The 25,844-nt window shown below is 48.0% G+C and overlaps 1 protein-coding gene across 19 annotated transcripts in view; it reads left to right on the top strand.

The window, feature by feature from the left end:
• Window positions 1–25,844, top strand: part of msi2b (musashi RNA-binding protein 2b) — a 591,732-nt gene that overhangs the window by 347,621 nt on the left and 218,267 nt on the right. For all 19 annotated transcript variants that reach the window (XM_087977257.1, XM_043718227.2, XM_087977258.1 and 16 more), the window contains exon 8: window positions 14,255–14,337. In XM_087977257.1, coding sequence (XP_087833383.1) covers window positions 14,255–14,337 — 83 coding nt within the window. The remainder of the gene's footprint in view (window positions 1–14,254; window positions 14,338–25,844) is intronic.

The following is a 25,844-nucleotide window of genomic DNA, read 5'->3' as shown; positions in this document are numbered from 1 at the left end:
CAGATCTGTTAGACTACAGGGTGAGAAGGATGACAAGGGCAAATAGCTTCATCATCATAGAATACAACGCAGAAATCTCTTCACCCAGAGGGTTGTGAGTATTTGGGATTCTACACCCTACAGAGTCCGTCAGAAACCAGTACTTGTGTGATTGGGAACATAGAACAGGACAGCAGAGGAACAGGCCCTTCGGCCCACAATGTTGGGTAAACCGAAGTTTGACCCCATGAGGTTAATTGATGTGGTGTTGGTGTAGAAAATCAGCCACAGTCTTTTTCAAGCTGGAAGGACCGAATGGCTTTTTCCTGCCAGCATTTCCTCTGTTTAGAAAGGGAGGGACCACAGATGGACAGACTATCATCACCGCCCTTGTGCACTCCCTGTGGTTTTTAATCCAATAACTCTGCATAAACCATCATTTGAATTCAAAGGCCCTTTATTGCAACATGTGCTGGTTCACTGCTGCCAAGAGAAAAGGCTTTCCAGCAAAAAAAAGGACAAAATGTTGTGCCATAAAAATACAGAGGATCTGTCTCAGGACCCTCTAACCAAGACTCTGTCAGTCTCCATGCAGGCCAAGAGTAGGGGAAAAACAGATGTTTCTCACCATTACAGATAGGACCACGAACACCTCCGTGTTGGAGATGGTATATGCAGCATTAAAAGTAAAATAGCCAACTCAAGATCTATTCAGTGATTCAGAATGCTGTGATCTGGAACGTTTTGTAGAGAGGGGAAATACAGCAGGGACAACGCTTTGAATTGAATTGAATTTATTGTCACGTGTACCGAGGCAGAGTGAAGAGCTTTGTCTTGTGAGCAATACAGGCAGATCACAGAGTTAAGTAGCATAGATAAGTAAATAATAGGTAAACAGCAGCAAAAACACAGGAACAAGCGAATGTTAAGTGTTTTTGAGTCCATTCAGTATTCTAACTACAGTAGGGTAGGAACTGTTTTGAAACTGGCTGGTGTGTGTACCTTCTCCCCGATGGTAGAGGTTGTAGAAAAACATTGCCGGGGTGGGATGGATCTTTGAGAATTCTGGCGGCCTTTCCTTTACAGCGGGCCTGGTAGATGGACTCTATAGATGGGAGGTTGGCCTTTGGGATTGTCGGGCCAAGTTCACCACTCTCTGTAACTATCTCCGGTCTTGAATGGTACAGTTACCATACCAGGTGGTGATACACCCAGACAGAATGTTCTCAATGGTGCACCTATAAAAGTTGGCAAGGGTCTTCGCCCTCATGCCAAATATCCTCAGCTGCCTGAGGAAGAAGAGATGTTATTGGGCCTTTGTAACCAGTGCATCCACATGGAAGAATCCAAGAAAGCTTGTTGTGGATGACCACTCCCAGGAGCTTGATATTCTCCACACTTCAGAAAGATGTCATTGGCTGCAAAGGACTTTGGGGTATTCAGATCCCATGACAGATGCTATAAAATTCCAAGTCTTCTTAATTTCCTTGGAGACTCTAGAAATTTCAGATTGAACTGTGGGATTGTGGTGTGGGCAAAAATGCTGGTGAAATTTGTCTTTCATTTGCTGCTGCCTCACATTAGTTCAATTAGCAACATTCTTGCCTCAGGGTTGTGGGTTCAAGTGCCACTAGAGAACCCCATCAGCATGAAAATCCAGACAGTCTCTCCGGTGCAGTACTTGAGGGAGTGCTGCACTGCATGAAGAGCCATTTTTTCAGACAGAAATGTAAAGTAGAGGTCCCCAAGATGGATTTCTGTATCCAGTTTTTGTCACACTGATTTAGGAAGGATATTATTAAGATTAGATTCCCTACAGTATGGAAACAGGCCCTTCAGCCCAAGAAGTCCACACCGACCCTCCGAAGAGCAACCCACCCAGACCCATTCCCCTACATTTATTCCTGACTAATCCACCTAACACTATGGGCAATTTAGCATGGCCAATTCACCTGACCTACACATCGTTGGATTGCGGGAGGAAACCCCACACAGACTTGGGGAGAATGTTCCAACTCCACACAGATGGTCACCCGAGGCTGGATTTGAACCTGGGTCTCTGGCGCTGTGAGGCAGCAGTGCTAACCACTTGAACCACCATGCCGCTCTTAAGCTGGAGAGGGCTTTGAAAAGATTTACTAGGGTGTTGCCGGAACTGGAGGGTTTGAGATATAAGGATAGGCTAGGAGTTTTTTCACTGGAGCGTTGGAGTTGACGGGTGACCTTTGAGGTTTATAATATCCTGAGGGCTGTAGATAAGGTGGATAGCATGTGTCTTTCCCCCTGGGATGGGGTTTTCAAAACAAGGGGGTATATTTTTAAGGTGAGAGCAGAAAGATGCGAGGGGCGATGTTTTACACAGTATGGAATGAACTTCCAGAGGCATTTACGTCTGCAGGTACAATTACAATGTTTAAAACTCTGTTGGATAAGTACGTGAATAAGGAATGTTTGGAGGGATATGGGCCAGGAGCAGGCAAGTGGGGCTAGTTGAGTTTGGGATGATGTTCAGGAGGGACTGATTGGACGAAGGGTCTGTTTCCGTGCTCTATGACTCTATGAGCTGTGAGAGTCCTGCCCAGTCTTTTCTGAAGGAGAGAAAAGGAAAGATTGATCTGACTGTGGAGCATAAGCAAATCTCTCACCACGCGAAGCTCCGAGTTATTTTCCTGGTACAGTCACCTGCTGGGAATGGAGTGAACATCACTGTGGCTGCTCTTTCTGGACACTGAAAGATTAGTCCTGCCCAGGAAGTAATGCACAGGCAATTGGAACGTCTCCCGAAAGAATTGGGTTGTACTTGATGTTTTAAGTTGTCCTCCTTTTACTGATTGCTCCCCCGGCCTCCCGAGAGATTTTTGTTTAACCAGATTTCATTGCAGTGTCTCCCGTCCCGATGAATTTCCCAGTTCCCAGCCTCACGCCGAGCTCCGTGTCTGGACCCAAGCCAGCAGATGCTGCAGTTGCCCCATCATGATCTTTAGAGTGTAACAGCAAAAGATGTACAACAATCACTGGTGCCTGTCTCAATATAGATTAACATTTCGTGATTCAGAGGCCAGATGGCTACTGCAACCAGACTGTCCCATCCACTTAGCATTACATTGAGCCTGCCACTGTGTAATACATCCATTTCAGTTCTGAATTGTTATGTTCGGAGGAAAATGTTTGTCTCAGGGATGAATGGCCAGGTTCACTGACCTCCCCACTAGCCCTAGCCCCAGTTATGGATGTTGTGAAAGGCTTGTAGGAGGCGCCATTGTATTTTGTGGCTCCCTCAGAGTCCAAATTCACAGCCACCAATGTATATTTGAAACCTCCGCCCTCCTCAGGGAGAGGTGGCGGAATTTTCATCTCACTTTCGGGACGAGCATTGTAGGCAAGGCCAGCGTCTATTGCCTGCCCTCCGTTCATCCTGATGCAACACCAGGTTCTGGGTTCAAGTCCGACCTCAGGGCCTGCGAGCAAAAAAGCCACATGCACACACGAAAGCACACGTGTGTGCACAAACGCACAATGTGCAGCTTCACACTCTTGTACATACTGATCAGAATGCTCTCTGTCCACACCCACTCACCGGGACAGAAATCACAACCCTCACACACGCCAAATCATTCATTCACTCTCACACACACTCAGTCAGTCAGTCAGTCAGTCAACCATAATAACTGTCCTGAACAGAAAAGGATGAATTGCCTTTATTTGTTGCCTTTCTTGTTCATTGGAGATTTTAAGTTTACTCACTGTTATGTTGTAGAAAAAGCAGCCACTAATTTTCACACAGCACGCTCCCCCTGACAGAAATGTGATAATTAATAGTGCCCGGGGGATGCTTTAGGACCATCTGAGCAGGCAGATGGAGCTTGATTTAACTCAGTAAACTCAAAATACTGCAGATGCTAGCAATCTGAAACAAACACAGAGTGTGCTGGAGAAACTCAGCAGGTCTGGCAGTATCTGTGGAGAGAGAATGCTTTGAGTCTGATATGACTCTTCCTCAGAAGTCAGTTAAATGGCTGATCTGAAGGATGACATCTCTGACAGTTTATTATTCTCTCTGCAATGAGTGGAGGGTTGGCCTGGATTGTGAGCTCCTGTCCTAGAGTGGGTCTTGAACCCAAAAGCAACTAAACAAGCCCCTACTGAAACAACAGAATTGAATACTGGCATTGATAGGTGTGATTTACATGAACAGAAGAGATACCTACCCTGAAGAGGAGCCCATTTTCCTGCCAGCTGCTTTTGGTGTGGAGGAGACTAAATGCTTTGTCTTCATGGGGTTAACAAAGATACTTAATATGTAGCTGACACTGGGTTCAAAAATACAGATGATGTTATGGAATACTGGTGGAACTTCAAACGGTTTAACTAAACCTGGCATCTTCCTCTCCCCTTTTCACTACATTTACCCTCTCTTTCTCTCTCTCTGTCCCTCTCTCACACATGCACACTCACATTGTTCCCACTCTGTTACCTTTATAATCATATTCTTTCACACGTTTTCCATTCCGGCCAGCATTAACTTCTGTGTGTATTGTTTATTGGGATTTCTGTGCAGCCCTTCACTGACACTGTCTGGGTCATCCTAAGGTTACATAGTCCGACTCCAACAAACTGAACAGAGATTTTCCCAGGAACTGTCCTGTCTGCATCAGGACTTCTGCAAACCACAGGGGAAAAAAATAGTCTGCGTATAAAAATCTTTGTCTCTGCCGCCCTTTAATCGTTTGTTTGTTCAGTGATTGGGCCCCAATCCGACCAAAAGCCACAGAGATTTATCCCTGCGGTAATGGGATTAGATTTATCAATAGGCTGAAGTCATTTGGATTGGTACCTTCTGGCGCCAGTGCGGGTGATTGGAGTGTAGGAATGCATAACACTCTGTCTATCCCCTCTCCCTCACTTTCCCTCTTTCCTTTCCCACTCACACCCCCCAACCCTTCACTCCTATTCCCTCCCATCAACCTGACAGCAGAATCATAGAATCCCGATAGTGCAAAAGGTGGCCATTCATCTCATTGAGTCTGTACTGAACCTAAAAATAAAAGCATCCTACCCAGTCCAACCCTCTTCCCATAACCCCACATTTACCATGGCCAATCCAACTAACCTACACATCCCTGAACACTATGGGCAATCCCCCATGGCCAATCCACCTAAACGACACATCCCTGAACACTATGGGCAATTTAGCGTGGCCAATTCACCAAATCTTTGGATTGTCTGAGGAAACCAGAACACCTGGAGGAAACCTACACAGACACGGGGAGAATGTACAAACTCCAGCCGAGGCTGGAATCCCTGGTGCTGTGAGCCACCATGCCACCCCAAATTAGGAGCGAGGGTAGACCATTCAGCTCCTCAGAGCATTAAGTACAATCACGGCTGATCTGCTTGTCTTTCAAATTGAACATTGCCACCACCCCCAACAATTCCCCTGACTAAGAAGAATCTGTGTACTTCAGTCTTAAAAATATTCAGTGACCCTCCCCCACCCCCTGCCACCTCCACCACCTTCTGAGGCCGAGAGCACAACCCTCCCAGAGAAAAATATTCTCCTCTCCCTCTCCCTCTCTCTGTCTGTCTCTCACTCTTTCCTACAATGCCAAGCCCTGATTTGAATGGTGGAGTGATCTGAGGAGATGGCCATTAATTGACCATGTGAGAGCCTCAGTTGGTGGTGAGTTGCGGAAGTTGCCTCTCAACCTTCTCATTCCAGCACTTCCTCACTGAGACAGTGGAAAGGGGGTGATGGTTTACTCCAGCACTAACTTGCCCCCAGTAACTATTCTCACCACTTCCTTGGCGGAAGAGATTAGGAATCACTCTGGATTTGCACTAAAGATTCCGTAACCTATCTATGGACTGAAAGCTAGAAAGATAGATTTTGGCTAATTGGCTGTTGTTGGGCTTGCACAGATAAGATGGACAGAATGGTCTCCTGTGCTGTCCAGTTCCTCTGGATTAAGGATAGCGTGGAATTGCTGATTCAGGGCATTGTGCACTTACGCTGAGGAATGAGGTGACTCTCATGTTAACTGCAATTGCAATAGTCATCATTAGGCCTCACTGTCTGGAAAAGAGGAGACACGCGTTTAAACTAATCCCCAGCCCCACCTCAGTGGCTTTTTCTTTCCTGGTCCCACCTTCTCATACCGTCCTATGGACAAAACAAAAATCTAAGAGGTACAATCTTCTCCTGCATGGCTTTTTATTTCCTTCCGGAATGAATTCCCTTGCCCTGTTCCTAGAGAGTAAAGTCACTGCTCTCCCTTTGCAGAGAGACGACCATTGGTGGTTTAACCCGAGGGTCATCACCCCTGAGGCGAGGGGAGAGGTTGAGAAGGAGAGTCTTTCATGGTAACCTCAGCCAGTGCAGGAATTGAACTCACACTGTCAGTGTCAGTCTGCATCACAAACGAGCTGTCCAGCCAACTGAGCTAACCAACACCCCCTTCCTGGATGCCAGCTCAAGTAAAAGGTCCCATGAAAGGCGGGAGAAGGTCCTCTCTCCCTGTGGATCTTGCCGGTAGATGCTGAGACATGTAGGGGAACACTGAGGCCAGATCAGTGCTCGACAAGATCACACAGTCGGTCTATCAGTTATTGTTACTTCAGTCACTTCAGACTCTCACAACAGGCCTGCTCCTGACTAGGATTTAATGAACACCTCTCACAATGCCCATCAACTTCCATTTCCAACTGCGAGCTTTCACCTTTGATGAGTACCAAGTAAAGTGGCTTTCCAAAATAAAAAGAACAGGAGTTAAACCAAAAGACATTGGGTGAGAGGAAAGATTTAACAGACACCCAAGGGACAACTTTTTCACATGTTTGGAATGAGCTGCCAGAGGAAGAGGTGCAGGCTGGTACAAATACAGCATTTAAAAGGCATCTGGATGGGTATATGAATAGGAAGGGTTTAGAGAGATATGGGCTGGCTGCTGGCAAATAGGACTAGATTAATTTAGAATATATGGTTGGCATGTTCGAGTTGAACCAAAGGGTTTGTTGTACCAGCCTCCACTACTTCCTGTGGCAGCTCATTCCATAGACGTACCACCCCCTGTGTGAAAATGTTGCCCTTTGGATCCCTTTTAAATCTTTCTCCTCTCACCCTAAACTCATGCTCCTCTAGTTCTGGACTCCCCAACCCAGGGAAACAACCTTGACTATTTACCCTACCTATGCCCTGTATATTTTAGAAATCTCTATAAGTTCACCCCTCAGCCTCGACGCTCCAGGGAAAATAGCGCTAGACTATTCAGCCTCTCCCTCAGCCTCAGACGCTCCAAGGAAAATAGCCCCAGTCTTTACAGCCTCTCCCTCAGTCTCCGATGCTCCAGGGAAAATAGCCCCAGCCTATTCACCCTCTCCCTATAGATGAATGCAGCAACCTCGTGTCATGGACCCATGATAGCCCATTCGCTGCTCACCATCACCAACACACCCCCTCAACAATCCCACCAAATTACAGGACCGCTGCTTATATCTTTCCCCATCATCAACTAGAGATAATATAAGTTGTATAGAGGTGATACACATTAGGCCCGTTTTCCCTGGAATTTAGAAGGTTAAGGAAGTGATGTGATCGAAGTCTTCAAGATACTATCAGGAAAAGACAGGGTAGATAAAGATAACCTATTTCCATGGTTAGAGATTCCAGAACAAGGGGTATAGTCTGAGAACGAGGGCCAGACCGTTCCTGAGAGATGTTGGGAAGCACATCTACACAGAAAGGGTGGTAGATGTTTGGCACTGTCTTCCACAAATGGCAGTAGATGCTGAATCAGTTGTTCATTTTAACTCTGAGATAGATACGTTTGTTAAGCAAAGGTATTAAGGGGTATGGGCTAAAGTCAGGTGTATGGAGATCAGCAATGATCTCACTGGATGGTGGAACAGGCTCGAGGGGCTGAATGGCCTTCTCTGTTCCTAACATTTACCCAAGTTAAAATGAAACAGCAAATAAATTGCATTTATGGAGCAGCTCTCCCAGTCACCATTATGACCATATCTAACAGGACATTACCACTTGAGTTAGTGGGCTCAAGCCCTTTCCTTGATAGCAGTTGAACGTGTGCTATGAACTGTTTCTAAAGTGCAGCACTGAGTGAGTGCCACACTTCCTGAGGTGCTGTGCTCCTGCTGACCTGTCTTGTTTAGCGAGAGGTAAAGTATTGTAAGCTGTAATTCGAGGAGAAGCTGTGTGGTCTTCAGGTATCTTGGTCAACACTGTCCCTTTGGTCTGCACTCCCAGAGAGATATTAACCAGCCACTCCCCTGATTGCTGATGGTGGAATCGCACTGAGCGCAACCTGTTCCAACACTCGCCCACAACAAGTGTGTTTAGACTGATATATGTCAACCGTCGGGTGCTTTGGACCATGTGGAGGATGTGAAAGTCGCTATGTCAATGCAAGCTTTCCCATACATTAGAAGTCAGACATGCATGCCTGAACTGACCGAGCGCAAACTTTTGGAATGATTCAAACCTATGGTCTGTACGCACCAACCAATCCCACCTTCAATCATTTCAATTCCCCTTCCCACGTCCCCCCAGGGCATGTCCATATTCTGGGCCTCCTCCGTTGCCTTCACAAGACCACCCGCAAACTGGAGGGGGGACACCTCATCTTCTGCCCAGAGATCCTACAACCACATGGTCTCAACATTCACTTCACCAGTTTCCATAACTTCCCCCCCCCCTCCCACTCTACCTCATCCCAGTACCAACCCTCTGAATCTGCTCTGCCTTCTTGACCTATCCTACCTGTCCATCTTCCCTCCCACCTATCCACCCCACCGACCTATCACCCTATCTTCACCCACCTTTGCCTGCAATGGTAGTAGATTCGCCAACTTTAAGTACATTTAAGTCATCATTGGATAAGCATATGGACGTACATGTAACAGTGTAGGTTTGATGGGGTTCAGATTGGTATGACAGGTCGACGCAACATCAAGGGCCGAAGGGCCTGTACTGCGCTGTAATGTTCTATATTCTATCGCCATCCCACCTACCTTTCCCCCAGCCCCACCTTCCCCGTCCCCCTATTTATTTCTCAGCCCCCTCCCCCTCCCCAGTCCTGATGAAGAGTTATGCCCAAAACGACGATTCTCCTGCTCCTCGGATGCTGCCTGACCGGCTGGGCTTTTCCAGCGCTGCACTTTATCAACTCTGTCCTTTGCACATAACAGTCAGCACATCCACAGGGACAATTGTTTGGCTCTGCGCATATACTTTCTCTCTTGCCCCCTTTCAGGGACCATTCTCTCCCAGACTCTGGCCCAAGGTGTGCCTCTAAGTAAAATGCCCAGTCTTCACTTTGGAACCTGGAAAACCATTGTCCAGGTATCAATTAGAAGGGGTCCTACAATCTCCTCCTGATAGCCACCTCTCAATGAGCCTGGTCCGAGTACAGTTTATCATCTCGCCCCTCCAAAATTGGGCTTTGTTGCACCCATTTTACAGACAGCCAAACAAATGCAGCAAGGTCCCAAGTCTATGGCAGTTTCTGATTTTAACCCAGTCAGCCATCAGCGAAGAATCGTTTCGACTCCCTGTAAATTGCAGGCGCGTATGGGGTCCACAAAGCAGATTAATTTCCAATAATACTCTGTTGTTAAAGGACATGCTTAAAAACATAACCTAAGAGGTTAATCTCCATTCTGTCTTTCAGAAGCTGTAATGTGCCCTAAATTTGTGCAGTTATAATTAAATGTAATTATGCAGCATGCGGGAAATGTTGTGTAAAAAGTGCTATGTTTAGCTCGTCTGTTGAGTACTTAGTGAAGCCTCACTGCAGAGCCTGGTGAATGCAGCATAGCAGAGATTGTATCCTCCTGCCTGATATCACTGGCAGCTCACAGCACTCTTCATTGGGCTCGCTTTTTGGCAGTGTGCTGGTTGCCAAAAGAAGTCCCTACTTCACAAGCCTGTTGGGACCAGCCCAGGCATGTTTTAAAGGGACCACTATTGACAGCATGATAGCCCTTTATAAGATGCCGCAGTGTGCAAGCAGGCCATTCAGCCCATCAAGTCCACTCCATACCTTTGGACATTAAGGGCAATTTAGCATGGCCAATCCACCTAACCTGCTGTGGGAGGAAATCCACGCAGATACGGGGAGAATGTGCACTCTCCACACAGTCACCCGAGGTGGGAATTGAACCCAGGTTGCTGGCATTGTGAGGCAGCCCTGCTAACCACTGTGCCACCCACTCCCAGTGACAGCTTGAGATGTGGGCTTAGTTTCCTGTTTGCTATTTGTAGTCCAGCTGACTCATGTGCCATCCGTGTATACACTGTTTTGACATAGCTGTTTGAAACAAGCCCGTTACTGGGGTGTGATTAAAATGGCACAGAGTGGAGTTAGCCCACTCTTCTCCCTCAAGGGGATTAGAACCAGGAAGGTATGATTGAGTGTTCTTTAAATACAGCACCAAATGGAAATGGGATTTGATTATCTTTCTTCTAAACCAGTGTGCCTTCTATTGCATTGTCTATATTGGCAGATTGTTTGATTCACAGGGTTGCTGGGTATAATGGTATAATCAGTATTACCACAGGTTGTTTCCAAATCTGAGTACTGTTTAATATTTCCCTGCTCTGTGTCCCAGCTCTGACCCTTCAGAAAGGTATCTCCTATATCACTATCACACCTGTGACCATGCACTGCCATCCAGTCTGTGGTTTTAAAATATTCTCATCCCTTTTTTCAAATTCCACCTCGCTTGCCCCTCCCAATCTCTGTTAATATCCTGCAGCCTCACAGAACCCTCCCAGATCTCTGCACTCTGACCTCTTGATCATTTGTGATAATTGATTGCTCTAACATTGATGGTCTAGCCTGGAGCTGCCTGGGCCCTCCCTAAACCTCTCCATCTCTCTCTCCTGTTCTGTTCCCTCCTTACGTGGCCTGCTGTCTCATTTTGTTTGTCCTCCTCTGAAGGGTATTTTGTGAGATTTAATGTGCTATTTAAATGCAGCTTGATGTTGCTGGCCTCTGATCCTTTCTCCTCCATCAAGTCCAGTGGGTCCACGTTCTCTCCTGCACCCTCCTGTGTACACCACGCCAGGACCATCCAGTCAATCCCCACCCTTGCTGCTTTGGTTAGTGTTGTCTCCTTGCCAGAGGCAATCTCTTTAATCTGCACCAGACCCATGTCTTGCTGCAGCCCTCACTGACTCTGGTGATCCGCCTCCCTCCTCCCTTCACCTTCGGTTCCATCTCGCCCTGCAGCTCCCTTCCCCAACCTCTCCACCTCACCGTTGCTTTCTAGCTCTCCTCCTGAGCACCATCCTGAGCAATGCAATCTTTTCCTAGTCTGGAGCTCCTCTCCCAAACCCCCAATCCTTGGCCCTGTCAGCAAAATGCCTCAGAGCGTGCAGCATTGCGAGGTGAGTGCTATGTCAGAGCTCACTTTACAGAAGGGGCAGACATATGAATGCCGTGGGACAGAGTGCGGCACACACTCAGGCTCAGGAACTTTCCTTTAGCCCTGTGATGATGCTGTCACTTTGACAACATTGTTTCGTCCTTGGGGTTTTTTTTTAAAAGAGCGGTCTCAAGGCAGAGCTGCTGAAATGTCTGGACAGACCCTAGTTTAACAGTGGCAGGGGAGTGGCCAGTTCAGGTTTTTTCCAGTTTATTTTAGCTGTATCAGAAGCTGCTGCAGTGCAAAAAGGTCTCATGCTTCAGCAGATGATTCTTGACTGGCATCTCTCTCTGAAGTCTCCCCTGCCTGTAAGAACCTGTGTTTGAATTTACCATTTGCCTCGGGGTCTGTTAATGGGATGTTACAGGAATTGGAACAGATCCTTTGTTTAGTTGCTGTGTCGGGTCAGTTAAGTTTCCCAGCAGTTAAGTTATTCTAAATTCTGTTTTCTTTTGTTCGTGTTTCAACTGTAGTGTTTAAATAAATTCTGTTTTGCTTAAAGCTGAGTGGTTTGACCAGCTGCATCACACCTGGAATACACACTCACACCTACCTTGAAAATAAGGAAAAGTTAGGGACTAGGCTACCTTCTTGAAATATTTAAGGGGGCCTGGCCTGGTCCATAACACCCTTCCACAGAATCCCTACAGTGTGGAAACAGGCCCATCAGCCTAACAGGTCCACACCGACCCTCCAAAGAGTGACCCACCCAGAGCCATTCCCCCTACCCTATATTTACCCCTGACTAATGCACCTAACCTAAGGGTGTTCTGGGATTTCAAACGGGATACGGAAGCAAACATTCTTTTCCACTGAAAGCACCAAGTGGCAGCCTGATAGCAGCCTGTAGTAGGAGCATTTATACTTATTGTTGTCTTCATGAACAACACAGAGCCTTACAAAGCAACATGTAAAGCTGGAGTCCCTAATGGTCTTAAGGTTACTGATTTCTGATGTATCGACCAAGGCAGGAGTTAAGATAAATAACACACCTCAGGGTCTATGGAATTTAAAAAGGAAAAGGTAGCAAATGAAGATATATAATGCAGTGGTCCATGTTTTGGACACGGTCCTGTCAGAGGACTCTCTTGCTCCAGCAGCTGGTATCAGGAATAACGTCGGCTATTGGAGGCTTCATTGTATTTTCTTTTTGAAATCTATTTTATTCAGTATTGTCTGTCTGAGCACTGCACTGAAGCAAACAGTCTACAGAGTCTATTTTTGAACAGTCTCTTCACGTAGAGAGTGGGCCGCGTTAGGTCACTTTACCAGTTCCAATCTGTTTCAAGAAGGTGCTCTTGCGGCTGGTTAAGGTGATTGATTAGAAGGAACCCCACCACGTGCTCCTTCTCTTACACCTTCACTCAGCACCCCCCCCCCCTCCAGCTATTCTCCCCATAATCCTTTCTGTCGCTGCACAGAACTCTGAGGTCTGCACTTGGCAGCAGTTTCTGGAGTCAGAGGCATAGCACTCAGTGTGCGTGGGCCCTCTGAGTAGGAACACAACCATACAGCTTTTAGGGAAAATTGCTGCTCCCTTCACCCCCCCCCCCCCCCAACAAGTCGTGAGAAAGTGAAAATGGGATTTTTAAAAATTTCAAAAATGTACCGTAATGACAAAAATCTTCATATGCATACACAGTCACTGGAACATTTCGAGTCTGTATACAGTATGTCCTGATGAAGGGCTTATGCCTGAAACGTCGATTCTCCTGCTCCTCAGATGCTGCCTAACCTGCTGTGCTTTTCCAGCACCACACTTTTCGACTCAGTCTTTACACATGTAGAATGAACAAACCCAAGCTGTTTCTTACCTGTACAAGATTTAATTTACATATAATTGAGGCACCAGGAGGGTCCAATAACTGAACGGCCCTGCATTGTACTCTCAGCAGGAAGACTTCAGACAGTGGTCTTTCCCCACTACTCCTTGAAGGCAACAGCCCCAGGCTTTAGTACGTCCCTCAGCACGTGCTCCTGGATCTTGGAATGTGTCGGTCTACAACACTCAGTCAGGGTCAACTCCTTGCTCTGGGAAGACCAACAGGTTTCGGGCAGACCAAAGAGTGTCTTTCATCAAGTTGATGGTCCTTCAGGCACGGTCGATGTTTGTCTCAGTGTACGTCCCAGGTAACAGACTGTACAGCACAAAGTGCTGCGTCACGGAGCTGCTCGGTATGAACCTCGACAAACCCCACTGCATCTTCCTCCAGACTTCTTTTGCAAAGGAAAAATGGGATCAGTATGGAGAAGGAGTTGGAAGCCCTGGTGTAGAGTGTCTTATGTCAGCATTGTTGGCAGACAATGAGTTAGACAGAGGTAGCCATGCAGCTGGACTGAGCACAATTTGTGTAGTAAACTCAACAGTCTGTTTAAACAGTGCACCGCAACAATTATTCAACAGAGCCTCCTTACTAAAAACAAGTCCCACAAACCCCTCATTGACAACAGTCAGGTGTGTCATCTCTAAGTGTCACTACAGAGTTGGGGTCAGCCAATAATGTTCATTCCGTCAGAGAATTGTAGCATCACTGTACCTGTCTGTGTTTCTGAGCAACTTCCATTGGACAAACCAATTATCTCTCACAAAGAGAGCCCTACAGAGACACAGGGACAGAGATTGCCTGCTGTTTGCACATTCCGAGCACTTGTTACATGTTAATAGCCCTTTGGAGACTAATTAAGTGCCCGAGTGGATGGTGTTTAATGGCTGGGTGTGGATACCTTATGAAGTGTCTGATCTCTGGTCCCTAGTAGAGAGGGTAAACAACCTGGGTGGCCATCATTAACCAGCTGAAACTAATGTGCCTTTTCTCTTCCGATTCTCTTTCAGGATTTGGATTTGTAACTTTTGAAAATGAGGAGGTTGTTGAGAAAGTCTGTGAAATCCACTTCCATGAAATCAATAATAAAATGGTAAGTGCAAACATGTTCTGTATGAGTGTGACGCAGTACTCATGGTGGTGTTACTTTCTGACTGTCACTGCCCTCACTCTTGTAGGTCCCACGGTGGAATGGAAATGTAGGGAACTGTCAGATGGCATTAGATAGAAATATTCCAGGGAATGTGCTTGGTGAAGGCTAGATATTCCACATGTCTCTCTCTCTCTCTCTCTCTCTCTCTCTCTCTCTCTCACACACACATATAAAAACCCATGTGTGCACATAGAAACACAAATACCAATATGCACAGACACACACACACATACAAATAAACATAAATACACGCATGCACATATCACACATGCAAGCACACACGCATATAAAATCCCATGTGCGCACATAGAAACCCAAATAGGAATATGCACAGTCACTCGCACAAACATAACTACACGCATGCACATATCACACATGCACGCATGTGCACATACACACACAAAGACAAATATGCAGAGACATGCACACATACAGACAAATATACATGCATAGATGTGAGAGGTAATTAATAGACAGACAGAAATGGACATGTATACACCACCATACAGATGCTTGCATACACACACAAGAATGTACACAAGTTAACACATATACATAAAATTAAATGTACATAAAAGCCAACAGATATGCACATATACATAGACACATAAATGCGCGCATACAAATTCGTACACACTCATGCATACACACACACATGGATACAGATATATGTGAGACAGACGCAAATACATACACGTTTTCATGGCGGGGGTGTGTGTGTGCGATGGACAGAAAAGTGAAGGGTCTCATCTCGCATTTAATGCTTTAAGTGCAGAATCTGTTGTTATTTCAGTGAAAGAGTAATGGGTTAGAAAATAGAAGGAAAACATGTTTAGTCGTAGGAAGTAATTGAAATGCAGGCCAAGTGAAGAATTGTTGAACTCAAAAACTGCTGTTTAGGAAACACCTTTCAGTAGCAAGCACATGCTGCTCAGATCTCTGCATTTTCCATTTAAGTCAGTGCATGATCCTTTTAAATGGTGTTCCACCCGATTTGCTCTCATTCACCTCTATAATTTAGTGACAAAATGTGACTTCTCGAAGAAACCTGATGAGCTGCAGAGAAAAACTGGCAGGCAGGTTCACGGAGCAGAGCTGTCTAAATTACAACACAAATTGAGGCACCATTGTGAGACCCTCCGGGGCACGGGGGGAGCTGTTCTGTGAGATCGGGTGGGGCTGAAAGTCATCGGGTCTCCAGAAAGGGCCGTTAGCTGTCTCTATTTAACCCAAGCTGCAGAGGGTGAAGTAAGTGAGGTGGAGAATGTGCTCTTGCACAGTATTTGGTGAGCTGGCACTCTGACCTCTCTCTCTGGCAAGTTGAAGTCCAAGCTCCAGACAAAAAAAATCAGACAACTGTGGATGCTGGGAGTCAGAAATTGCTGGAGAAACTCAGCAGCTCTGGCAGCATCTGCGGGAGAGAAGGCAGAGCTAACGTTTTGGGTGGAGCGACCCTTCTTTGTTCTGGGCTGCAAGAGACTTGAGGCTTACAAAGATTTTATTTTTAATTCTGTGGTTTAGCACAAGCATCAGTCTTCAGTTTTCTCCCAGCACAGAAAGTAATCCCCCCACTGAGGCGGGTCTCAATTCAGAAAGATGTATGTAATGGGAATTAATCTGTTTGGAAATGTCGTGACACTATGACAGCACAGGTTGGTGCTGAACCCTGCCTAGCTTTCTGGCTTAGAGGTTGGGACGTTACCACTTCATCGCAAATGTCCCCAGAATCAGCTATCAGATATTTTCCTCAACAATCTCTTCAGATATATTTTGACACACCTGAGGCAGCTGGGACTTGAACTTGGGTCTCCTGACACAGAGATAGAGACACTACCACTGCACCTCAAGAGCCCTAAAACTCAACTCTGAGATATTTTTAGTTAACCTGTTCAGACACCTGTCTGGAGCAGATGAGACTCGAACTTTGAACCTCTGGCTCAGAGGTAGGGACACTACCACAGCACTACAAGAACTAGAACGCGGATCTTAAAGTTAAAAGACTGAGGAGCATGACCTGGAGCAGATCTGTTTGTCCTTTCAAGAGGTTTGCATTTTTAACTCTTGACACTGCCCTGTCTCTCTTCTTGGCGGGAAAGACCCTGTGGGACTGTTTTGAAGAAGAGCTGCTAAATTACCTTCAGTGACCCGGTCAATAACTACCACCATCTCATCGAACGCAGCTAACCTGGTTGTTGCCATGCTGCTTATGTGGGATCTTGCTGTGCCTGGATTCACCGCTCTTTTTCCCACATTGCAACAGTGACCACAAGTGCTTAATTCCTCTGTAAATTCCTTTGCGATGTCCTGAGTTTGGGAAAGGTGCTAGGGCATTGAATATTGTCCCCTTATTGAACCCAACCCCATTTGGATTATTAGCCCCCAGCAGTCGACTGTCAGACTTCATGGCTTTGAGATTGCTGAAAATCAGTTACAACAAACCTCTGACTTTAAAGTTAGAGGTTGCATCAGCTCTTGTGCCTGTTTTCCTCAAGTCTAGAGTTGGTGGACAAGAATGTGGGAAATGGGCCTGAAACTGTGCCTCTGCCCTTCCCACTTTGGGTGGTTAGACTTCTAGGCCAATGAGTTCAGGATCCACACCAGAACCATCTCAGTAGCTGAGGAGCGGCACGCGGAGATAGAACTGGTCAGAAAATAGCAAACAGTGAAATAGGAGCTCGTAATCCCATGATTACTCTGAGTGAGCTCCAGAAACTCAGCTGCATCATCACATAAACACAGCGGCTACAGGAGCAGGTCAGAGGCTAGGAATACTGCGGCAAGTAACTCACCTCCTGACTCCCCAAAGCCTGTCCACCATTGACAAGGCACAAGTCAGGGGTGTGATGGAATACTCCCCACTTGCCTGGATGGGTGCAGCTCCAACAACACTCAAGAAGCTCAACACCATCCAAGACAAACTGATTGACACCACATGCACAAACCTCCACTCCCTCCACCCATGCTCAGTAGCAAGATGCACTGTCAAAATTCACCAAAGGTCCTCAGATAGCACTTTCCAAACCCACGACCGTTTCCATTCAGAAGGACCAGGGGAGCAGATAGATGGGAACACCTTCAAGTTCCTTTCCAAGTCACTCACCATCCTGACTTGGAAATATATTGCTGTTCCTTCACTGTTGCTGGGTCAAAATCCTGGAATTCTCTCCCGAAGGGAATTATGGGTCAGCCTACAGCAGGTGGACTGCAGCGGTTTAAGAAGGCAGCTCACCCCCACCTTCTGGAGGGTGACTAATGCTGGCCAGCCAGTGATGCTCACATCCCACAAATGAATAAAAATAAAATGCCCCCTTCACTATCAGCAGTGTCCTACCACAAAAGAAGTTTGCAACCTGTTAGATTGACTCCTCTTGGAAGCATCATGGAGTGAATGAGAATGTCTCCTATTTGGGCGATTGACCTGTGTTCCAGGTTGTTCACAATCAGGACGTCACCTGTACCACGTTTTTGAAACAGCAACTCGGAGACTGTTGTGATTATCCTCTTGTCGATGTCTGAAGATCTTTCAGCATCATACATTTGCCTTGGCTCTTGGACCAATCAGACTCCAAGTCCCTGGGCAGGCTACGCCCCCGACCCATCATCCACTCTCTGGGCAGGCTACCTCCCCGACCCATCAGCCACTCCCTGGGCAGGCTACCCCCCCGACCCATCACCCACTCCCTGGGCAGGCTACCCCCTGACCCATCACCAACTCCCTGGGCAGGCTACCCCCCCCCCGACCCATCAGCCACTCCCTGGGCAGGCTACCCCCCCGACCCATCAGCCACTCCCTGGGCAGGCTACCCCCCCGACCCATCACCCACTCCCTGGGCAGACTACCCCCGACCCATCACCAACTCCCTGGGCAGGCTACCCCCCGACCCATCAGCCACTCTCTGGGACAGTTCACCACAGACCCAACACCTACTCTCCGGGACAGTTCACCCCCAGACCCTATTCCCCCGGGACATAGATCCAACTCCGAATCTCTGGAACAGTAGTATCCGGAATAAGGTAGATGAGCTTACAGCATGGATAGGTACCTGGGACTTTGATGTTGTGGCCATTACTGAGAGATGGATAGAGCAAGGTCAGGAATGAATGTTGCACGTTCCAGGCTTTCATTCTTTCATTAAGATCAGGGAACGTGGGAAAAGAGGGGGAGGTGTGGCTTTGTTAGTCAAGGACAGTATAACGGTGGCTGAAATAACATTTGACGAGGACCCGTCTAGTGAGGTGATATGGGCTGAGGTTGGAAACAGGAGAGGAGAAGTCACACTGCTGGGAGTTTTTTTATAGGCTTCCGCAGAGTTCCAGGGAGGTGGAGGAGAGGATTGGCAAATCGATTCTGGGCGGAGTGAAAGGAAGGGTGTAGTCATTAAGGGGGACTTTACTTTCCCCAATATTGACTGGAAATGCTAAAACTCTCATACATCGGACGGATCAGTTTTTGTCCAGTGTGTGCAAGAGGGTTTCCTGACACAGTATGTCAAAGGGCTGACAATAGGGGAGGCCACACTGGATCTGATGCTTGGTAATGAACCAGGCCTGGTGTTTGATTTAGTTGTAGGTGAGCACTTTGGAGAGAATGACCCTAATTCGGTTACATTTAGTTTAGTGATAGAAAGAGATAGGTACATGCCACAGGGCAAGAGTTATCGAGGGGGGAGAAGGGCAATTATAATGCGATTAGGCAAGACTTAGCAGGCATAGAATGGGGCAGCAAAATGCAGGGAACGGGGACAATCGAAATATGGAGCAGATATTGCATGGCTTTGATAGGTGTGTCCCTGTCAGGCAAGAAGAAAGTGATAAGGCAAAGGAACCGTGGTTTACTAAAGAAATTGCATCTCTTGTTAAGCAGAAGGAGGAGGCTTATGTGACGTTGAGACGAGATGGTTCAGATGAGGCGATGGAGAGTTAGGAAGGATTTAAAGAGAGAGTTAAGAGCAAGGAGGGGACATGAGCAGTCTTTAGCAGGTAGAATAAAGGAGAAACCTAAAGCTTTCTGTAGGTATGTGAGGAATAAAAGGATGACTAGGATAGGAATAGGGCCAGTCAAAGACAGAAGTGGGAAATTGAGTGTCGACCCTGTGGAGATCGAAGGGGTGCTAAACGAATATTTCTCATCTGTCTTCACTCAGGAAAAGGAGAATAATGTAAAAGAAAAGACTGTGATAAAGACTATTAGACTTGAAAGGATTGAAGTTAGTAAGGAGAAGGTGTTATCAATTCTAGAAGGTGTGGAAGTAGATGGGATTTTTCCGAGAATTCTCTGGAGCTTGGAAGGGGACAGTCGAGTCTTTGGCCTTGATCTTTGAGTCATTATTATCTACAGGTTTAGCACCAGAGGACTGGAGAATTGCAAGTGTTGTGCCCTTGTTCAAGAAGGGCAGTAGAGCTAACCCAGGTAATTATAGACCAGTGAGCCTTACATCTGTTGTAGGAAAACTTTTGGAAAGGATTATAAGAGATAGGATTTATAAGGGCTGGCAACAATTTGATTGGAAATAGTCAACATGGATTTGTCAAGGGCAGGTCATGTTTCACAAGCCTCAGTGAGTTTTTTAAGAAGGTTACCAAGTATGTAGATGAGGGTAGGGCAATTGAAGTGGTATACATGGACTTCTGTAAAGCCTTTGGTAGGCTGTTGAAGAAAATAGGAGAAGGTGAGGACTGCAGATGCTGGAGATCAGAGCTGAAAAATGTGTTGCTGGAAAAGCGCAGCAGGTCAGGCAGCATCCAAGGAGCAGGAGAATCGACGTTTCGGGCATAAGCCCTTCTTCAGGAATTGAAGAAAATGCAGAAGCATGGGATTGAGGGTCCCTTAGCAATTTGGATTAGAAACAGACTTTCTGTAAGAAGGCAGAGAGTGGTGGTTGATGGAAAATATTTAGTCTGGATCCAGTTACTAGTGGTGTGCCACAAGGATCTGTTTTGGGACCACTGCTGTTTGTCATTTTTATATATGACTTAGACACAGGCATAGGTGGATGGATTAGTAAATTTGCAGACAACACTAAAGTCGGTGGAGTAGTGGACAGTGTGGAAGAATTTTGCAGGTTGCAGGGGGACTTGGGCTGAGAGGTGGCAAATAGAGTTCAATGCAGCTAAATGTGAGGTGATTCACTTTGGGAAGAATAACAGGAAGGCAGAATACTGGGTCAATGGAAAGATTCTTGGTAGTGTGGATGTGCAGAGGGATCTTGGAGTCCATGTACATAGATCCCTGAAAGTTGCCACCCAGGTGGAAGTGCTGTTAAGAAGGCATATGGTGTGTTAGGTTTCATTGGTAGAGGGATTGAGTTCCAGAGCCGTAATGTCATGCTGCAACTATACAAAACCCTGGTGTGGCCACACTTGGAATATTGTGTATAGTTCTGGTTGCCATATTTCAGGAAGAATGTGGAAGCATTGGAAAAGGTGCAGAGGAGATTTACCAGGATGTTGCCTGGTCTGGAGGAAAGGTCTTAGGAGGAAAGGCTGAGAGTCTTGGGTCTGTTCTCATTGGACAGAAGAAGAAGCGATTTAATAGAGACATACAAGATGATCAGAGGATTAGATAGGATGGACAGTGAGTTTTTTTTCTAGGATGATGACATCTGCTTGTACTAGGGGACATAACTATAAATTGAGGGGTGATAGATTTAAGACAGAGACAGGTTCTTCACTCAGAGAGTGGTAAGGGCGTGGAATGCCGTGCCTGCCAATGTAGTTAACTCATCCACATTAGGGGCAGTTAAACAGTCCTTGGATAAGGGTATTGATGTTGATAGGATAGTGTAGGGGGATGGGCTTAGATTAGTTCACAGGTCGGTGCAGCACCGAGGGCCGAAGAGCCTGTTCAGTGCTGTATTGTTCTATGTTCTAGGTCACCCCTCAGACCCCACTCCAACTCCTGGGACAGGTCACCCCCCCAGACCCCACTCCAACTCCCTGGGACGGGTCAACCCCCAGACCCCACTCCAACTCCTGGGACAGGTCACCCCCCAGACCCCACTCCAACTCCTAGGACAGGTCGCCCCCAGACCCCACTCCAACTCCCTGGGACAGGTCACCCCCAGACCCCACTCCCACTCCCGGGACAATTCACCCCGAGACCCCACTCCTGCGACAGGTCACCCCCAAGACCCCACTCCCACACTCGGAACAGGTAACCCCCAGACCCCAAACCCCCTCTGTAGGTTGTCCCTCCTTCCCTGTGCCGTGCTGTCCATGAGAGTGGGTTGCTCTGTTTGGATGTGGGCACCTAGGATTCCTCTCTCCCACCAGCTTGAAAACAAGGAATCTGGAATCCTTCAGAATATCCCGATCTCTCATAAACAGAAACACTCTGTTTCCGGGGCCTTTGGTTTTATATGAGCTGTGGGCCTGCTTTTATTAACAGATTTGGATTTAGTTGGACTTGAATCTAGCTTGAAGCAGAGAGATCTTCGTAGGTGTCAAGTGGGACCTCTCTGTTAGTGGGTAATTCCTTTTGTAAAATTGTAAAGTTAAAGGAAAAAATAGCTTTTGCAAATGGACTGATGGGAACTTCAGTACAATCTCAATCTCTATGTGTCCCACAATGGGCTGCTTGAGGTTGCATGGGCTGTGACCTCCGACTCATTCCTGATTCATTCCTCACTCCCCAACTGTACACATCCCCCCCAGCACCACACACACATACATAGACACACACACACACGCACAGACACACATGTGTATACACGCACATACACAGACACACGCACACACACACATTTGTTTATACACACACAGACACACACATACAGACACGCACATGCGTATGCACACACACACATAGGCAGACACATGCTTATACAGACACACATACACACAGACACATGCATATACACACACAGACATGTGCACACACACATGCATGTACACAACCGCACGCACACTCACAGGTATACACACATACAAACGTACACACTCCCACACATGCCCACACCCACTGACACACACCCATACACATAATACACACACTCACCAACACGCACCCAAACACATTATACACACACACACACACACTCACCGACACACACATACACATAATACACACACACTCACTGACACACACCCATACACACAATACACACACACTCACCAACACGCACCCATACATATAATACACACACACTCAACCAATACGCACCCATACACATAACACTCACTGACACACACCCATACACATAATACACATACACTCATTGACACACATCCATACACATAACACACACACACTCACCAACATGCACCCATACACACAATACACACACACTCACTGACACACACCCATACACATAATACACACACTCATACACATAATACACATACACTCATTGACACACATCCATACACATAACACACACACACTCACCAACATGCACCCATACACACAATACACACACGCTCACTGACACACACCCATACACACAATACACACACACTCACCAACACGCTCCCATACATATAATACACACACACTCAACCAATACGCACCCATACACATAACACTCACTGACACACACCCATACACATAATACACATACACTCATTGACACACATCCATACACATAACGCACACACACTCACCAACACGCACCCATATGCATAATACACACATACTCACCGACACACCCATACATGTAATACACACACCCATACACAAAATACACTCACCCATGCACACACACTGACACACATGAGCAGATTCACACCCACACACACACACACACACGTGTACATGCAGCGAGACTGTAAGTTAAAATGAGCTGTTCATTGCAGTTATTGGGAGTATAGTGGTTTTATCCAAGGCCTACTGATAACATCCCAGCCCCTGGGCCCAGTCAGAGCCAAACCTGTGGTCTCCAGTTTGTACTCTGGATAATAAAAATAGAAGCTTAATCTTTCCAGCTGTAGGTGGAAAGGATGTGACCATATGGTTTTTTGAAAGGAGGACATGATTTGATGTGATTCTTTTTTAATTGCAAGCTGAAAATATTCAATGAAGCAATTAGAAAAATGCCCAGTTTCGGGTTCCCTGCTGACTGGGGATGGCAAGGTTAAAGCGATTGAAAGCAGTAGGTAGCTGCAGTGTTCAACCGAACAGCCAGTCTCTCAGGAGCTGCTCCCTCTGTGTTTGAGTTGTTGTGTGGTTCAGAAAGACTTTTCAGGGCAACACCAGAACCCTGAATGCTAGCCCAGGGTGGTCTGTATTCTGGGAGAGGGGAGCGCGGGCGTGGGGGGAATACACACAGTCAGCGCTGATCAGATGCGGTGTGATATTCTCCCTCCCCACTGGATGATCAGGATGATGGGGAGGGGGGTTAATGTGTTCCCCCATTCTCTCACATACTGCATCCAGAATTCTCCGTGCCCCTCAATGGTCACTTGCTGTCCCCTCCCATAGTCTCAGTAAAACTTCAACCTCAAACCCCCCACCCCATCAATCTGCCCCCTCAGTGCCATCCTCCCCACCGACTGTGGTACCCTTCTCACACTCTCTGCAGTTGCCCCCTTCTCTCTGCCCACCCCTCTCCTGTGCCACACACTCCCCCCGTCTGTTTTTTGCCATTCCGCCCATCCTCTGCTGCCCTCTCACATTCTTCCCTGTCCCTACCCCAGTTTCTTTTCCCCCTTTCCATTCTGTGTTGTCTTCCCAGCTCTCTATCATTTTCCTTTTGCCATCTGTTACCCCATCTCCCTGTTACCCCCCTCCCTGTTACCCCCCCTCCCTGTTACCCACCTCCCTGTTACCCCCCCTCCCTGTTACCCCCCTCCCTGTTACCCCCCTCCCTGTTACCCCATCTCCCTGTTACCCCATCTCCCTGTTACCCCATCTCCCTGTTACCCCATCTCCCTGTTACCCCCCTCCCTGTTACCCCTTCCCTGTTACCCCCTCCCCCTGTTACCCCCCTTCCTGTTACCCCCCTCCCTGTTACGCCCCTCCCTGTTACCCCCCTCTTGGTGTTACCCCCTCTCCCTGTTACCCCCTCTCCCTGTTACCCCCCTCCCTGTTACCCCCCTCCCTGTTACCCCCCTCCCTGTTACCCCCCTCCCTGTTACCCCCCTCCCTGCTACCCCCCTCCCTGTTACCCCCCTCCCTGTTACCCCCCTCCCTGTTACCCCCTCCCCCATTACCCCCTCCCCCTGTTACCCCCTCGCCCTGTTACCCCCTCGCCCTGTTACCCCCTCGCCCTGTTACCCCCTCGCCCTGTTACCCCCTCGCCCTGTTACCCCCTCGCCCTGTTACCCCCTCGCCCTGTTAGCCCCTCCCCCTGTTAGCCCCTCCCCCTGTTAGCCCCTCCCCCTGTTAGCCCCTCCCCCTGTTAGCCCCTCCCTGTTACCCCCTCTCCCTGTTACCCCCCTCTCCCTGTTACCCCCTCCCCCTGTTACCTCCCTCCCCGTTATCCCCCCTCCCTGTTACCTCCCTCCTTATTACCCCCCTCCCTGTTACCCTCACTCCCTGTTACCCTCACTCCCTGTTACCCCAACTCCCTGTTACCCCAACTCCCTGTTACCCCAACTCCCTGTTACCCCCACTCCCTGTTACCCCCACTCCCTGTTACCCCCAATTCCTGTTACCCCCCTCCCAGTTACCCCCCTCCCTGTTACCCCCCTCCCTGTTACCCTCCTCCCTGTTACCCTCCTCCCTGTTACCCCCTTCCCTGTTACCCCCCTCCCTGTTACTCCCCCCTCCCTGTTACTCCCCCCTCCCTGTTACCCCCCCCTCCCTGTTACCCCCCCTCCCTGTTACCCCCCTCCCTGTTACCCCCCTCCCTGTTACCCTCCTCCCTGTTACCCCCTCCCCCGTTACCCCCCTCCCCCGTTACCCCCCTCCCTGTTACCCCCCTCCCTGTTATCCCCCTCCCTGTTATCCCCCTCCCTGTTACCCCCTCTCCCTGTTACCCCCCTCTCCCTGTTACCCCCCCTCTCCCTGTTACCTCCCTCCCCGTTATCCCCCCTCCCTGTTATCCCCCCTCCCTGTTATCCCCCCTCCCTGTTATCCCCCCTCCCTGTTATCCCCCCTCCCTGTTACCCCCCTCCCTGTTACCCCCCTCCCTGTTACCCCCCTCCTTGTTACCCCCTCCTTGTTACCCTCACTCCCTGTTACCCCAACTCCCTGTTACCCCAACTCCCTGTTACCCCCACTCCCTGTTACCCCCCAATCCCTGTTACCCCCCAATCCCTGTTACCCCCCACTCCCTGTTAGCCCCCACTCCCTGTTAGCCCCCTCCCTGTTACTCATCTCCCTGTTACTCACCTCCCTGTTACCCCCCACTCCCTGTTAACCCCCCACTCCCTGTTAACCCCCCACTCCCTGTTACCCCCCACTCCGTTACCCCCACTCCCTGTTACCCTCCACTCCCTGTTACCCCCCACTCCCTGTTACCCCCCACTCCCTGTTAACACCCACTCCCTGTTACTCCCCCACTCCC

This window comes from Chiloscyllium plagiosum, unplaced genomic scaffold (genome assembly GCF_037043375.1).
Source record: "Chiloscyllium plagiosum isolate Xiang-an unplaced genomic scaffold, Cpla_swu_hap1 HiC_scaffold_31, whole genome shotgun sequence".
In the NCBI taxonomy this organism is placed as follows: Eukaryota; Metazoa; Chordata; class Chondrichthyes; order Orectolobiformes; family Hemiscylliidae; genus Chiloscyllium; species Chiloscyllium plagiosum.
The sequence above is the reverse complement of the archived record's forward strand: the minus strand, read 5'-3'. Positions and strand labels throughout refer to the sequence as shown.